This window comes from Silurus meridionalis, chromosome 3 (genome assembly GCF_014805685.1).
Source record: "Silurus meridionalis isolate SWU-2019-XX chromosome 3, ASM1480568v1, whole genome shotgun sequence".
Taxonomy (NCBI): domain Eukaryota; kingdom Metazoa; phylum Chordata; class Actinopteri; order Siluriformes; family Siluridae; genus Silurus; species Silurus meridionalis.
The window spans coordinates 28,219,769-28,236,804 of NC_060886.1; the positions used below are offsets into that span (position 1 = coordinate 28,219,769).

At 41.6% G+C, this 17,036-nt stretch overlaps 1 protein-coding gene across 1 annotated transcript; it reads right to left on the minus strand.

Moving 5' to 3' along the window:
• Positions 1-1,769: 1,769 nt before the first annotated feature.
• On the minus strand, positions 1,770-15,733 carry rnf17 (ring finger protein 17). Its single transcript, XM_046844942.1, is given in 39 exon segments — positions 1,770-2,423; positions 2,525-2,634; positions 3,089-3,275; positions 3,414-3,552; positions 3,644-3,758; positions 3,840-3,947; positions 4,623-4,679; positions 4,761-4,880; positions 4,949-5,029; positions 5,124-5,243; positions 5,346-5,509; positions 5,621-5,889; positions 5,974-6,067; positions 6,070-6,094; positions 6,190-6,280; positions 6,381-6,493; positions 7,798-7,942; positions 8,326-8,446; positions 8,594-8,603; positions 8,646-8,767; positions 8,832-8,946; positions 9,027-9,142; positions 9,229-9,385; positions 9,802-9,937; positions 10,060-10,235; positions 10,368-10,491; positions 10,740-10,911; positions 11,066-11,227; positions 11,332-11,415; positions 11,505-11,704; positions 11,802-11,858; positions 12,347-12,423; positions 12,802-12,970; positions 13,130-13,233; positions 13,308-13,388; positions 13,466-13,538; positions 13,631-13,728; positions 14,253-14,407; positions 15,630-15,733. Coding segments are annotated over 38 exon segments (4,488 nt in total). The 5' UTR covers positions 15,685-15,733; the 3' UTR covers positions 1,770-2,423; positions 2,525-2,538.
• Positions 15,734-17,036: the final 1,303 nt, after the last annotated feature.

The window sequence follows — 17,036 nt, forward strand, 5'->3', positions numbered from 1 at the left end:
TAGACCTGCTCTAAACAAGTTTCCCAGCTTGTCCTTCCTGATGGTTCAGTGGGTTAATGTTGGTGCCTCGCTAATGGTGTGAATCAGGGTTCGAATCCTGCATTGTCCCTGCTAGTCACGATATGGTTTTGCTTCCTAAGTCTGTCTTTAGCATTATAGTCTTGTGTTGATGGTTTGAAAGAAAAGATAGACCTGCTCTAACAATGGGCACAACATGTCCTTCCTGATGGTTCAGTGGGTTAAGACTGGTATTTTGCTGTTGGTGGGGTTCAGGGTTTGAATCCTGCTTTCTGTGTTTCTTTCTGGTCTGAATTTCTTGCTTTGAAGCATGAAACGAAGGATAAACCCCCCAAAAAAAGAAGGTGAGTTGTGGGACTTGATGGCTTTGTGGTAAAAGCCTTGCCTCTGAGCTCAGAGGTTGCTGGTTCAAATCTGGCTTGTCCCCACACTGGGTAAGTTGTGTGGAAATTAGTGTGTGGTGAGCAATAGAGTGGGTGACTGTGAACAAAGGCTGTGAAGACCTGCTGCTTCACAGCCTCAGAAAAAGTGAGGGTGGTAGTTTTGCATTTAGGTGAGGGAAAATGGTTTATTAAATGAATTTTTGCACGGAGCCTATGTTGAAACTTTTTTTGGATGTTTTTGCTTCATAACCCCCTCTTTTCAGCTTCTCAGACACCAGGGGGGGCAGACGCCTGAATATTGCCCCCCTGGTTCAGGATATGCCCTCTGAAGCCATCCACATTCAACCTTCCATGCAGCCATTTCTGACACCTTCCTCACTATGGTCACTGGAACCTTCCACACTCTTAACTTTGAGCCCTGGCCGGGGTTTGAACCGGCAACCTCTCAACCCAGAGGCAAAGCTCTTCCAATTGAGCCACAGGATCTCCTGCAAGAACCTGATTTTTAGGACCTTTTTTGGTTCTTTTTATAAAACTTTTTAAACAATTTAAAGGAAAGCTTAGGGGGAGGAATCGAACCAGGTGAGTCAGATAGCAGAGGCTGCATCACTAACCACTACACTACCAGAGGGGTGACAAACAAGGCTTTGCTTATTGGACTCTTGGTTTTTCTATAGTTAAGAGACCACTGTTTTCTCTTAAATCCTGATGGTAGAGGGTCAAAACTTCTCCTTCCTGTACATTCTCTCAGTTACTTGAAGTCTATGAGAAGTGACTCAGGTACAAGAACCACATCTCCAACACCTGCACCACTGATTTACCAGCAACCAATTTTAATGACCTTTTATTGTTCTGTTTTTAAAAACTTCTTATAATGTTCAATATGAAACTAGAGGTAAGAATCGAACCAGGGAAGTCTTTCATCATAGATCCAACCTCCAACCTTATCAAGCATTATGTTACAGTAATGTATGTAATGTTATAGGAGACTGTAGGAGTGGAGATCTTGGTGAAGGGTGGTAGTGTTGAGTAGGTGCTTTATATGTTCCACACACATTCAACAAAAAAGAACAAGAAGTTTTAAATTTATCTTAAATATTTTTGTTTTGGTTGCCAGATCTTCCTCCTCCTTTTACTCATTTTAACTTATTTTTAATCTCTACATTTAGGGAAGCAGGTGACCATTTGGAAAGCTGATTTATTCCAACTTCTATTATATATACATTAAATTTTAATATTTTTCTGTCAGCCTGCATCAGAATAAACAATACCATTAATCAATACCTCAATATTAGAAATAATATGGGTACAAAAATTATGCGGAGGGGAAAACTTTTTGTTTTGGTGTGGGAATAAGAGAGTCTGAAGTTCAAACACAGCAGGAATTTACTTGTTTTGTAACAAGAACAAAATCACAATCAATTAACACAAATACAGGATCAATACTGTAACAGAGGACTGAACATTCAATCACCAAATGTCCCCTTTATGTCTTTCGAAGAAAAAAAAAAAAATTGGCCTACGGAAATGCCCATAATTTTCTGGTAGAGCTCGCCAGTAGGAGACAACAAATTGAGACCACTACCCTCAAGCAAAAGGTAATTGGAGCAAACAAAACTATTGCGTTACGATTCGAATTGTAACGGTCTTGTAATTGAAAGTGCAAATCAATTCTAATTAGCATCTACATTAATGCAAAGCTTTGCACAATGACTCATTTTCAGATGCAACCAAGTGTTAAACTAAGTGTTAAATAATATTTAACAATTATTTAAATTTAATTCTTTTTTTTTTCCCTCCATACTGAGACTTTTGATGTATAGCATCAACTCCAGCTACTTAAACGGACCTGGATGGTTTGTGTATCCGTTAAATTGCAGGCATTTTTCCTTTATCTGCCGTACGAACTAAAATGCGAACCGAAAATATAAATGCGTTCCGAAACTTCGAACGTCTTCGTCAAAACAAACTCGACAGCAAGAACATAAAAACTCCCTTCCTGCAGGTTCTCCGCAGTGCAACCTGTAAAACAGACAGAACTGATGAATGAACATTATTAAACACTGGCGTTCCTACGAGCTTTACGTAAAATATTCAATATAATAATAATAGCGTGTACTTACTTTATTCTGTTTCCTCATTCATAATCAGCCAGGCCTTTCTCCACTAGAGGAGTGTGGACCAAAGTTCCATCTGCGTTGTACAGCATCACAGTCGGGTGTGGCTCTACAGCCTGAAACATCGGTAGCAACACGTTTATTTCAAGATGTTAAGGCACCATTACTAAATGCTGAATAAGTCCATATTGGTTGTTTTTTTATATGAATATTTGTATTATTCCTCGTGTGGAAATTCGTATTGGTATACAAATATTCAGGGTGCGAAATGTGTTCAGGATCTAAATCAATTCGAAACCTGAGGTACCATTATATTATATTAGATATATTATTGTATACACACATATACACTTGGTGTTGACTAGCTAAAAGCTAAAGCAAATTAGCACTGATGCATCCACCACCATGCTTCACCAGAGGTATTATGTGACAAGCCAGGTGGATTTTTATCGATGTATAACCTAAAAACATTCTACCTCAGTCACATCAAAACATAACGGGTGTATCTGTAATGTATGTTCAAGAAAAAAATGAATTTAAACAATATAAACATTACACCTGTGCCCATACCGTAAGCACAGCGCGCAGTTTTCCATGAAGCAGGTCGATCATCTCCATCATGGCCTTCATGCTCCACTCTGGTCGGTAGGGAATGCGTGCTGACTCTTGACACAGATGCGAGGGCTTGAACCCTGCCAGCTGAACACACACCGCCTCACACGGGTAACAGAGCAGAGTCTTGGGAAGACATCGTAATCTGCCACAGATGGACGAATGGTCCTTTTTTAAAAAGTAACACTAAAGTGCCTATTGCAATTTATGAAATCAAGCAGAATATTCAAAATTCTGTCTGGAAATTGTGTGTTTAAAAAGGTGTGATTAAAAAACCCCGTACTTGCTTAGTGGCAAAATGTCATCAGAGCCAAAGTCCACATGTCTCACAAGAAGCCGGGTGCTGGGGTTGAGCTCAGAAAAGCCCAGAAGCTTTGCACGGTAATATTTACCATCACTGTACTCGGCTAAACAAGTAGCCTCTTTAAAATAAAACAACACAAACACACACTCCAATCTCACAAAGTGCACTATAGGTCAAAATACTGTTTAAAATCATGACTGCTAATGTACCAAAAGGGAAATCTTTCAGCAAGGGCAAATCATCGATGTCTCTGTTCACTCGACCCAAAGCTTCATCCAGAGACTCCTGGTCACAACCTGGTGTATCTATGACACTCAAAAAAACCTGTAAGAGACCCACAGCATGAATGAGGAACATTATTGCATCAACACTTACATAATATCTGTGACGGGGTCCACGTATTACCTCGTTAGGGGTGCGAATGTGTTTGATTTTGACCCAGCAGGACTTCCCTACGTCTGGAAGTTTGTGGTCAGTGTAGATGTCTGAAATGGCCTGAGGTTCCTCCAAACCCTGTTGGAAAATCAGAGATCACGCAATTTGGCATCAAACTAAAAAGCATTCCAGGTTTGTTTCCAACCAGTATTTTATAGTTTGTAGAGCATTAATCCCTAATAATTGGGTCCTTCTAATTAACCTGCATATTTGTTTGTTAGTGTGTGAGTGTTCATACAAAACTCATCTTTTGCTGACATTTTGGTTACAGAGAAACATATGACCGATGTCCAACCACATTATTATAAAGCATCAGAGCTTTCGTGGTTTTCAGGGAACGCTTATGCATTTGAACAGCATATTTTTCCTTTTCTTGAATCCGGCCTGTTAGCTTGCTGCGTTTCTCCGTTTCATTAACATAATACTTACTTTCCTACGTTCAAATGCTCGTTTTTGCATATTTCATTTATGCGCATATTTAATTATTATACAAAAAAAAATCAATTAATTATAAACTAGATGCTTATATCTTCACGACTGAACAAAATGTCTGTATTTTCTTTTAAAGCTAGGTTGTCAATTTGCCATCTGCAATTACAGTAATCTACCGTTAAACCGCAGTTCGAATATCGTGCAATATCTTGACATGACTGATCTCATCGTTCCCGTTTCTTTGATCCTGTATTATAAACCTGCACACTAAATGCAGACTTCGATCACTTTGAATAAATGACGGAAGCATGGCAGATTCACCTCTGTATTCAAGTCCCAGTCATCCAAATCAGGCACTGGAGGTTTCACCACACAATCCTACAGTACAAACACAATGTAAAAAAAAAAAAAAATTCTATTTTGACCTAAAAGGATTCACATCCCGTGACCGTATCAGACCTCAGGGCTGATGGGCAGGTTGAACGTGGCGTGCTGGTGGTGCACCATGATTCTGCTTAGAGGCATCCCATCCAGTATCATTTCCACATTAACCAAGCCGTGTGGATCCTCTGGCAGCTCCTGAGAAAAGGCACAAGTCGTGAACTAGGGAATGAAGAATGTATTTGTGTTTAAGAATCCGGACGTACAATCACGTGCACACTGACTACGCGTCCAAGCAACGACTCTTTCATGAGCGCCACTGCGTCGCACTGCCACGAGTCCCCCACCTGCATCCAGTTACACACAGCACAGATGAGGTGAGAAGCAAATACTTTCTTCTATATTAAAAATAAAATACAGAAATAAATAAAACCTGCTGACCGGGCACACTCCACTTATCCGGCACGGCATGCACAGCTGAGGAACATTCTCACAAAGCACCACTGGATACACGTGGCACACTGGAATGTTCTCCTCAACCCCCTGATCTACATATCGTACCTAGAATCAAAATAGTCACCAAATAATCCAACAAAGTCTTGAGGACGGTGCACTGACCATCAGACCCACAATCATTTCTTGTCTAGAATGGGAAATCTGAACCTTCACGTAGCCTCCGATAACTTCCTGGACTTCTCCACGGTACCAGAGCATGTCGGAGCCCATGACGGCGCATCCCAAAACGTTCTTCCAGTTATAGTGCTTCTGCCTGGGCAAGGTCTTAATGTGCTGCTGGAGCTGCTCCTGCAAGCGCTCGAACTCGCACACTGCTCAGCCGTGCCAAAATAAATAACAAGGTTCGAGTACAAGATATAAGTTATTAGATTAGTTTTCCAAAAAGCGCATAAAACCTTTTAAATCGTAAGCCCACAACTTACCGGCGTTTAGTGTCATCGCATAGATGACTCCATCGTCAGAGACAGCAGAGACGCTCATGTGTATGTCCCCACAGGGGGGCAGCTCTGGTGGTAGGTAGGCCTGGGTACTCACATTTTCTGGAGGAGGAGTCCTGCGTGGGGCAGGTTTGGGCGCATGCGTGTGAGAGGGAGCCGACGATGTATTGCTCTCTTTACACTCTTCCAAGGACGCAATTCCACTTGATGAACAACCAAGGTCATCAGATGTGTCAGGTTCTGCCGGTGCAGGTCTGAAAAAACAGAAAAATGAGGTGAAGAAACAGGAGAGTGGGGCCATTTCATTGAAAACATGAAAAACGACAAAGTTGTTGTACTCGACACTTCTGTCTCTCAGCGCGAGACCCTCAGAGACGAGGAAATCCGCGATGCTGACATTCTGGCCTGCTTTGTTTGAGCAAGACAAAGAAACGGTACTGGTCTGACAGACGAAGGCTCCTGCAGGCATCCCCAAAACATAGACATGAGGGTAAACCAGGGAAAGACTACATTTTTAGTACTCAAATATAGCAATATGTTGGTCACGTGATCACCTTAACGGTCATCAAAGCCATGGCACCGCTGAGGTAGTAGGAAATGAAGTCACACGCTGTAGCTGTCCAGGAGGAGCAACCACCAGCTGGTCTAAAGGAGGAGTAGACAAGTGAGAAAAGTCAAAGAGAAACAAAAAAGAATAGAATCACCAACTTCTCAGGTAACAGTCAACGCCCGTTCTTTTATATACCTTATATCAGTGAGGCGACACTCGAGCAAAAAAGAGCCAATCAAGTCTGGGAGAAGAGGTCTCAGGTCACTCACGTCGACCTTCACTTTATTTCCAAAGTCACAACGCAGAACCTGCAGAATCGTTCGTGGACATTCGATCACTTTTTCATTCCAGACTAAAACAACTGTGCATATACATTTAGTTTTTTTGTGCATCTACATAAATACAAAATCAAAAGTCCAGCCATGGCCATCCCAGCCTTCTGTCTTGAACCCATAAAAAAAAAACCAAGACCAAGCACCTTCAAAGACCTTCAAAAAGTGGGAGATATTCTGTTTGGAGAAATGACCGCAGATTGCTTGCCTTTTATTCTTCAACCCCATCAGGGATTAGAGAACACTCAAATGAGTTGTTTTGGCACAGGGAGGTAAGACAATGGATTGACTTGAAGGGTGCCAATATTTACCGTACTTTTAAGCTTTTAAGACTATTAAGCGCACCCAAATATAAGCCAATTTTGACAAAGATGTTTATTTTTAACATAAATACGCCTGTCTATAAGCCGCAGGTGTCTACACTGAAACTAATAAACTTTACACAGGCTTTAATAAAAGACAGTGTCTGTTACACGGCTTGTATCTAAACAGTAGCCTACCAAGAAAGTCATTGTTCACTGTCTTCCTCCTTCCTTTCACAACAATTTCTCTCGAGAGTTTATCTTTTGGCATCATCGTGCGTTTAAAAATCACCATCGGTGAATCTTTTCTCCCGATGCCGTGCAGCTCAGAACACAGGTGAAGTGTGTTTTCATGCCCGGTTGTTTTCAGCGTGACGAATGATTCACATTTCCTGTAGACAGTCCGAGTGAGCGGCAGGTCAAACATCAGAGGAACATCATCCATATTTATGATGTGGTGCGGGTCGATTCAGTGGGAGCGCATCTGATTTAATATAAAGAGTTTCATTGGTTCACCTGAACCCGTTCAGCAATTTCATTGGTCTAATGTTATGGGGCGCAGTTTTTTAGCTTGAAGTTTGTGAAACCAGGAAAAATCATAAATCATAAATTAGCCGCTTCGGTGTTTAAGCCGCGGGGTTCAAAACGTGGGGAAAAAGTAGCGGCTTATAGTCCGGAAAATACGGTATGCCACACTTTATCAAAAAAAAAACAAAAAAAACTGTGCTGTGTTTGCAATTGTTGTTTAATACGTGATTTGAAATTTTTTTTTATTTAGATTATTTAAGACAGACATTCACAGCGTTTCCTACAATCATTTCGCATACATCATTACGCATAAGTATTCAGACCTAATTACTCAGTACCTCGTTGAAGCACCTCAGCAGCAGCTACAACAATTATACAAGACACGAGCAGAAACCCTTTTCATGGTTTACTGACTAAAAATGCTTGGCACAAGTGCGTTTCTCGTCTTACCTCTGCGACGTCGCTTGAGGACACGCTGCACACTTTTCCTCTCTCCCAAACACCGTTGACATTAGCAGCGCAGGACATCTCCGCTTTCCAAACGATCTCCTGTGGTTCGGATTTGGAATACTCGTTTTTCAGCACGTCGTGAATCCTGGCGTATGGCGGAAATAGAATCTGACTTACTGGTTGTTTACTATGTATATACTTTCTTTCGGCTTCTCCCATTAGGGGGCGCCACAGCGGATCATCCGCATGTTTGATTTGGCACGTTTTTACGCCGGATGCTATTCCTAACGCAACCCTCCCCATTTAACCGGGCTTGGGACCGGCACTAAGGCTTGTGCAACCCTAATGGCTGGGGTCGGTTCCCTGACCGGGGATTGAACCCGGGCCGCAGCGGTGAGAGCCCCGCATCCTAACCACTAGACCACCAGGGAACCTACTGGTTGTTTACTATGTACAGTGGTAAACATATACAGTGGTTCTGGAGACAGTTGATCAATGTTGATAATCATTTTATTCGATTTGTTCTACCTCTTTAGGTGAGGGTCATACTGTAGCAGCTGCACAAATATATTTCCAGGGGCGGTCACATGGGTAACCCTGACTTTCACATCCTTCAGAACAGCAGGTAGGGTCAAACTGGACTGAAGTGCTGAAGGTCACCGGTAGGAAGCGTCGGCTCGCTCTGAGATGGTTCCTCTTCCGCCAGTGGGGGATCCCAAACTGTATCCTCCAGTGGGAGAGGTTTCTTAATTGAGACTCTAGAGCGGAAGGTATAATTAATCTGTAAGTAAATTACTGTGTAGACGCTTTCAATGGAAAAAAAACCTCAAGACAAATATCGCAAATACTCTTTTTTTAGCGAAGCCAGTCCGCTTAACCAAGTAGTCTCCAATGCTTGATTGGCGTGCGGTAGAATCCTCGGTGACCTCATAAAGACGTACCGGCATAGCCACGGTACTGGACCCGAGTTCTGAAAAACAAACCCGAATGGATGAAATGGTAAAGAAAGTGAATAAAAACGCATGTCTACTCACTTTTGGCGACTACAGTGACCAATTTCTGGTCTGTAAGTTCACGGAAAACGTTAATGCTCTCCTCGCTCCAGGTTCTTCCCGCGCTCATAACGCTATCCAAAGAACACCAAAGCGCCTGAGGAAAAGAAATTAGAAAGGCAGCTGACCATAAAGCTAGCGTTACTGGTTATCTCTAATCTCATACAGGATTCTCACCATGGCCGGCAGTGCGAAAAACTCGTCCTTTATCTGTCTGAGGTCTTTAACAGACAGAGTTTCAGTGTTGCCGAAATCTACATACTGCACTTCCACCATCCGTCCACCAGGGAAACCTGACAATCAGACTCCAGACCGGTTAACACAAGAAACGTTCAGGAGATGCGTGAACACTGAATCTCGCACTCAAACACACACACACCTGTGACTAGAGCCCTGCACCAGTCCTTGTTGTCATAGAGGGCAACACATGCCTGAGACAGAACAGGGGAGTAGACTTGAAGGTCACTTTCAGCTCCAGGAAGCCCATAACAGTTCTGCAGTTGTGTGTTTAGTAGCAGGAACTCCATATTGTCCACCTTCGATTCAATAAATAAAAGTAAAGAAAAAGAAATCAGACTTAATATCTACAGTTTCCAGACAGAATAGTGCTTTGAGCTAAATTAGGTTAAAAAAATATATATATAAAAAACTACAAAAAAATTCATAAAGAATTAACACAAAATAAAAAGTTTCCAACATTCTAAAACTACTAAAATTAAATTGTAAATAATTTAATTAAAAACATAATTTGGCTAAGCATGGCTTTTAATGACAGTCTTCCTTTCTTTCTTTTTTAAAATTTTTAATTTTTAATTTTTTTGTTGGTAAAATCACTCCCAGTTTGAGCTTTTTGCTTTAAAAGAAGATGGAAAAAAGTTGTGGATGTTCAGGTCTTTTACGTCCCCCATGAGAACTTTAAAAAGTGTCCTGTGTGTAAGTGCAGTCAACTCACAAGCTGTATGTAAAAGTCGGACGGTGTGTTTACGTGGGAGACCACAGCGTTCAGCTCAGTGTTCAGTATGGGATACACAGGTTGGTAAAACTGCAGTGTCTTACTGCCTCCAGGGGCCAACTGGGGAGAATAGAACCTGCCATAACACACACACACACACACACACACACACACACACACACACACACACAATGATATTTAATAATGATTAGACGATATTTTGTGAGTGATCTCAAGCTTTACGGTAATGTATCCTGCCTGGCGAGTTCCATAAACACAAGGTGTTCGCTCAGAGAAAGCGTAGTGTTCATTGATATTTTCTTTAGATCCACCAGCAGCGTGTCTCTCTCTTCTCCGAGCACTTGCATCTTCACAACACTTGAGTCGATCACGTGCTTCATCTCTTCGGATGCTTCCCTGCACCAACCTTTCACCTGCAACGCATTAAATAAATACACTTTCTCGAGCAGGTTATTAGGAAACACCTGTATCCAGTGGTTTTGGCAGCGTTCTGGCTGAAAGGTTATTTCACAAATTGTGTTTGATCAATAGCGTTCATATCTTACCAGGTTTGAGGGAATGATGCCTTTAAGGGAACACCTAATTGCCTGAGGGGCCCAGTGATGCAGGTCTGCCTGAGCAGCAGAATCGGCTTTTCGCATACGTTCGTTTAGCTCCGCAACATCATCGCTGAGAGGGTTGGGGTTTGAGGGAGGAAGAGATCACAGTGAACGACGTCTGCCATGCGGGGATTTCTCTATTACTCACCAAATATAAGTATGCAACCCATACAAACTTAGGCGGCTAAGCACAATATGCAAATGCATGTGCATATGCATGTATGCACAAAACAATATGCAAATGAGTCTATTTAAAAGAAATCAATGGCACGTGGGGTGGACCAGACTGACAACCAGACACACAGAATCTCTGCTCACCCAGAAATGGTGAGTCCTTTGGAGTAGCCATAATCAAGGAAGAACACTTCCAGGTGTGCAACATCACTAGCGGAGCACTGAGTCACGCACTCCAGACAGCCTTTCTGGATCAACTCGCGCACCTCTGCTCTACACCAGACGTTGTCTTTCCGTTTAACAAACACCAACGCACCTACAGCCACACGCACACACAAATTACACACAAACTTTCCCGGTTTCTGTCTCTTTTTTTTTTTTTCATGCATGTTAAAAAAATTATAGTGAGACAAATAAATAAATAAATAAACATGAACGTGCGATTCAAATCAAAATCTTGACAATCGTACCGGTCTTGATTTGGTCCATTCCGGTGAAGTGGCTACGCACTCCAGAGCAAATGCTGTTAATCTTTTTGGACAGAAAGACTCCCGCCTTGCGCTCCATCACATAGCGCACGTAGAAATGCGAAGGGTTGATTATGTGGGTTACGGCAACCAACTCCTGCGATGCTGGAAACCACAACGTTCGTTTTTCAGGTTTGAAACAAAAAAAAAACACTGGAAAAAAACAAAACAAATAAAATTAAAAAAAAAACAAACGATGGATTGACTACTTTGGGAGAACGCGGTCCTGTCCGTTGGTGCTTTGCGATTCTTTCTTGCTACCCTTTGTCTCTGTGGATGCTTGGGCTTTTGGTCTGAGGGAGTAGAAACGGATGATGGATTAAAGCTCATCAACTAAACCCAAGATACTCAATGAACTGTTCAGACACGTGCATATGCAGACCTTTTACTTCTTCCTCCCCACCAGCAACTGGTTCCTCAATGATTTCCTCTATAATCACATCAGGGCTTGTAGGAGGGATGCGTTTTCGGGATGATGTGCGCGGAAAGATGGGCGCTTGAGGGCCGTCCCTGTGTCCTCTGTGTTCCCATGAACCCTTAGCCCTGACTGCAGCGACCGGGATGGCCGTCTCCTCACACATGCTGCCATGACGAACAAACAACTGTAGCTCTCAAATCTCATTCTGGTTGTGAAATGTAACAAATCCTGAATATTTGAATATTTAAAATGCATACTCACAGTGGTGAATCCGTGAACTCCAGGGAGCTTTTCACGTAGTCTTCATGGAGAATGCACCTATAGAAAAACAACTTCATTCATTATATCTACTATTTTGAGGGAGAAAATAGGTGGAGAAGAGCCTGGAGAAGGTGGAGGAGTTCAGGTACCTGGGCTCAACAGTGCAAAGTAATGGAGAGTGTGTTAGAGGAGTGAAGAAAAGAGTGCAGGCAGGGTGGAGTGGGTGGAGAAGAGTGGTTTATAGGGCTGTGGTGAGACCTGAGATGTTGTATGGTTTAGAGACAGTGGCATTGAGTAAAAGAGAGGAGGTGGAGCTGGAGGTAGCAGAGCTGAAGATGTTGAGGTTTTCCCAGAGCTATCCTACACAATTGTGCCTCCAACTTTGTGGGAACAACCTGGAGCAGAACCACAGTACGGCTGAAGAGGTCTCAATAGCTCTTTTCCATACAGAGTCGATTACACAGTGTATAAGAGATGTTGGTGTAAAAATCGAGCTCTGGTTTATACGATATAAAGTATGTAATGCATTACGTAACAAGACCTACCGAAGACCTGATCGTAGAGTGAGGCAGCTCATGTCGTATGACTCGGTGTCCAAAGGACTCTGCAGAGTCTCCAGAATCTGAGCAAATAAATTCACATTCATACATCAAAACACACCAAAATCACTTCTACACCTACTAATAAATACACTTTAAATAGCGCTTCTAATCTGTTCAGGTATGAGCCTACTAGCATTGGTTTCTAGTTTTTACTAGAACACGTACTAGACTTTTATTAAGGCTTTCCTGAGCTGTGTCTTCTGAGTGTTAATGCTACAGACTCTATGTCACATGTCTGTAAATCATTTTTGGTCACATCACTATTCGTACTGCTGAGTATATGGTTTGGGAATTTATCACTACAGTCCAAACTCCTGTGTCTTCACTATAAAGTGGCATTAAAAAAAAAACGAGACGCAACATTTTAACTGTTACTATCAAGCACCGATGATACACACCTCTTCCAGATGGCAGTACGTCTCCAGCAATGGGACCTGGCAAACATGTTGCGCTTTTTGGATGGCTGTGTGCAGTTCTTTCCGTCGCATTTGCAGTTTCTGACACTCCTCTCTCCCAGGTGAGAAGAGCTCCTCTAGGCAGCTCAGATCAGATACCAGTGCATTGCGTCTACATGACATAAAATACAGCTGCATGTATGTGTATATATACATATATATATTAGGGGTGTAACGGTCCACGCATTCGTATCTATTCTAGAGCGGAGAACGTCGTATCTAAAACGGCAACAACTCCATGACGATTTTGCTCTCAGTGTCACCAGCGCACCTTCTTTGCAGTACGGTGATCGCCTTCTCGACGCACTCGTCGATTTCCTTTATGACGCGCGTCTTCTCTTTGTTCAGCTGAGACTGAATGCCTGTAAACAGAGACTTGGCACAAAAAAGACAAATTCGAATCGAGGGAAAATTACAACTAGAAGTTAGAAGTTTTTCATGTACTTTACCTGGTGCAGGTTATCCAGGCTCTTCAGGTTTTCTTTTGCTCTACAGAGGGCTTCATTTAGAACTTTCCCCACATCAGGACCCTGTACACACCATTGAATTTCAGCTTCACCCTGGTTTAAACATCACTTTTTAAACAACATTTTTTGAATCGAATCACCTCCTCAGCAAGCTCCTCGTGGGACGAACGCGCCGCTCGACCCCTCGTTCTGTGAGCGGTGTGTCTGTCTCGCCCATAGAGCATAATCATTCACCATAAATACAGAATGTTATAGTTTTATGGGGATGTATTATTTATTTTAAGACTTTTAAGAAGAAATTGTACCTTCTCTTGGAGTTCATCTTGGATGTGTAGATAAGGCCAACTATCCTGCTGTCCACTTGCAATCCATCCACCCCTTCCTCACCAATTTCAGAGCTCATCTACGGTAAATATTCGATGAAACAAGCAGGCAACGCGTACACACATTGATGTTGAAATCATCACCAACATGGAGACCATTTGGCCGCTTTACTCGATACATTGTGGCCAAGTCTAGTGATTTTTGACATTGACCAATCACTGAGCACGACTGCGCCCCAGTAACCAATCGTATTGTGCTCTATTCGCTCTATTATAAAAAGCTATTCTAAAGGTTTCATTGGTGCGTCCCAGTCAACCAAAAATGCATTGTTTTCCAATCGGATTTAGTTTTATGAATTTTATCAACCTTCTTCATAAGTTGCACCAATTTGTAATATACCAATGGTCATGATAAATCAAGTAATACCAGTCTATGGAGTCATTTGGTGACAATCTAAACATGCCTTATCTGCTACCCTCTGAAAAAAACTGAGCAAGAGCACCGTCTGTGTGGAGAAAGGGCGAGGACAGAGTTGGCGACAAGACCCGAGGACGGGAGTTAGGGATGGAGTTGGCCACGAGAGTAGCTGTGGACGTTAATCACCTTGCAGTCAGGACAGATGATGTTGGACAGGATGTTGCCGTTGTCCTGTGGACACTGCAGAGAATGGAGACACTCAGTGCAGAAGATGTGACCGCAGAAGAGCACATGGGGCAGCCTACCCCCCACCACCACCACCTCCTCCTCCTCCTCTTCCTCTGTACACAGAAATGAAAAGAAACCAAGGGCAAAAACAGAGTTTTAGTTTTTAAATAAAATTGTGCTGTTGTATTTACTAAATAAAAACAATTTAAGCGTAGCGGTTTGTCTCCGTCACATCCGCTATTGATTTGGTTAGATAATGTGATCTACACTATATTACCAAAAGTATTGGGTCACCAAATTCCACATTTAGTCCCAAATTTGCTCTTCTGGGAGGACGTTCCACTAGATTTTGGCGTGTGCTTATGGATATTTGTGTTCATCAGAGACGAGGGTGTTACGAACAGCAGGAACTGATGTATGTGAGGAGACCTGGGGTGCAGTCAGCGTTCACATTCATCCCAAAGGTGTTCAGTAGGGATGAGATCAGAGCTCAGCAAGATCTTCCTCTCCAAAGCAACCAGATCTTCAAGGAGCTCAGGAGAATCACCGTGCTGGAAGAAGTTTGGGTTTTGAAGTTTGAAGTGAATGCGAAATTTTATTAGAGCGCCATCTAAAGACAATTGAGAGATTTGCAGTGACAGTTTGGAAAAGAACCACATACAGCAGAAAAGGGCAGGTGACCCAATACTTTCAGGAAGAAGAAGAGCTGGTCCAGAAGACCTTACATCAATTTTTTTTCTACTTCAAATTTAAATTTGATTTGTCACATACACATTCATACAGAGTACAACATATAGTGGTGTTTTTTTACGACCGTCCAACTTGTAAACATGAAAGAATATAAAAATATTAAAAAATAAAAAAATTATATTCAAATATAATTTGACTAAGCATTAAAAAATAAAAAATATATATAATATATATATGAATTAATATTTGCTTTAGTGGTAACCCTAGCTAATGTTTAATAAATATGCATATTTAAGTAAATATATAAAAGTACCCACAACATGTTTTGTATAAATAAAATAATTAGAGATTATATTTGTTTTAAGGCAGAAGGGCCTTTAATTTCATTTTGGGGCCTCCAAATTTCTAGAACCAGCAAATATTTTTTATAAACAATTTATTTATAATTTTAACTAAGAACTCAGACATCTAAACTTGCCTCCTAACCTTAAACTAGCTAGAAGACCAAACCTGGTTCTTGCACTCAAACTCATTCCAGTCCATGTTACTTTTAATGTCTTCATTTGTTCAAAATATCAGTTCATTTTCTACTTTATTCTGAGAAGACACTTTATTTAACATTTAGAAATGTATAAAAAAAATTACCGGACAACGTATAGGGCAGGCCACAATTATTACAAACCACTGCGGAGTCCATCATGATGCTTCTTTTCACCTGCACTCGAAAACACGTGGAAATCACCGGTTCTTTTTACTGAGTCGAATCATTTGACTCAAGAGCCGATTCCTTCAGGATGAGCGGTATCACTTGTTTTTTATTCTCGCTGCGATACCAAGACTTTTCAATACCAGTATAATCGATACCGATACTAATATTTTAGAGGTAAACATTTATGAATGTTATTAATAGCAGATTGAAATGAGCTGAACTTCACTGTTTATTACACTGATTCACATATTAGTCATAGGAAATTCACCACTGGAAAAGGAAACAACTCAGGGGGCTGTTGATGTATCTATACCTGACTTGGTGCAGGTTATCCAGGCTATTAAGGGTTTATTTTGCTCTATAGAGGGATTCATTTAATCTGGACCCTAGTTTCCAAAGATTACTATTCAGACAAACGACATTCCTTCTCCTGTATAGGTTTTTGTAAAGGAACAAGAGAATGTTGATATTTGTTTTCCCTTTTTATCCGTTTCCTTTTGGACTGATCAGCCGGGGGGACGGTTTCTCATTAACGCCCTGGGGATCCATGAATTTACAGATTAAGAACAGGAGCTTTGAGGATGGATTTGGACTGTAGTTAATGTCAACAGTCTGCTACACTCATTTAGGACTACAGTTTGCTTCCGATCACCATCACTGTACCACGTCAACATCGTTTATCTGTAATAAATGGACATTCGGTGCCACCCAGATGAGGACGGGTTTCCTCTTGAGTATAAGGTTTCTTCCTTATGCCAGCTCAGGAAGGTTTTCCTTGAAACAGTGGCCACGGGCTCACTCATCAGGGACAAACTTACACTTATAAAGAACATGTTCATTTTTATCACCACCATTATCTGTGTAAAGCTGCTTTGAGACAATGTTCATTGTTAAAAGCGCTATACAAAAAAAATCAATTCAGCATCCCTACTGAACATTTAAGGACCGTGATCCCAATTTCACACACATAAAAATCACATATTGCTTTATTGACTGACGTGATTTTAAAGATAAAACCAAGAAAAACGTTTGAGACACAACACAAGGAAAAACTCCCCGAGATAACATAAGTAAGAAACCTTGAGAGGAACCAGGATGAGGAACTTCTACTCATTTTGGCTCACTGGCCAATGAACAGCTTAAACAGCTGAAACCACTTAGCATCGGTCAGAGCAAGCTAGACTTTTTAACTGGGAAATGACAGACTTGTGCACGTCGAAATCTGGTCATGACATGACCAAAGCTTTCGTTTGAGCTGGTTTCCTGGCACCATTGTAGTGTTTGAATGCTCTCGTTCCCCAGTCTCATGTTCACTCATGGTTGGGTGGCTGGATGCCTGATCT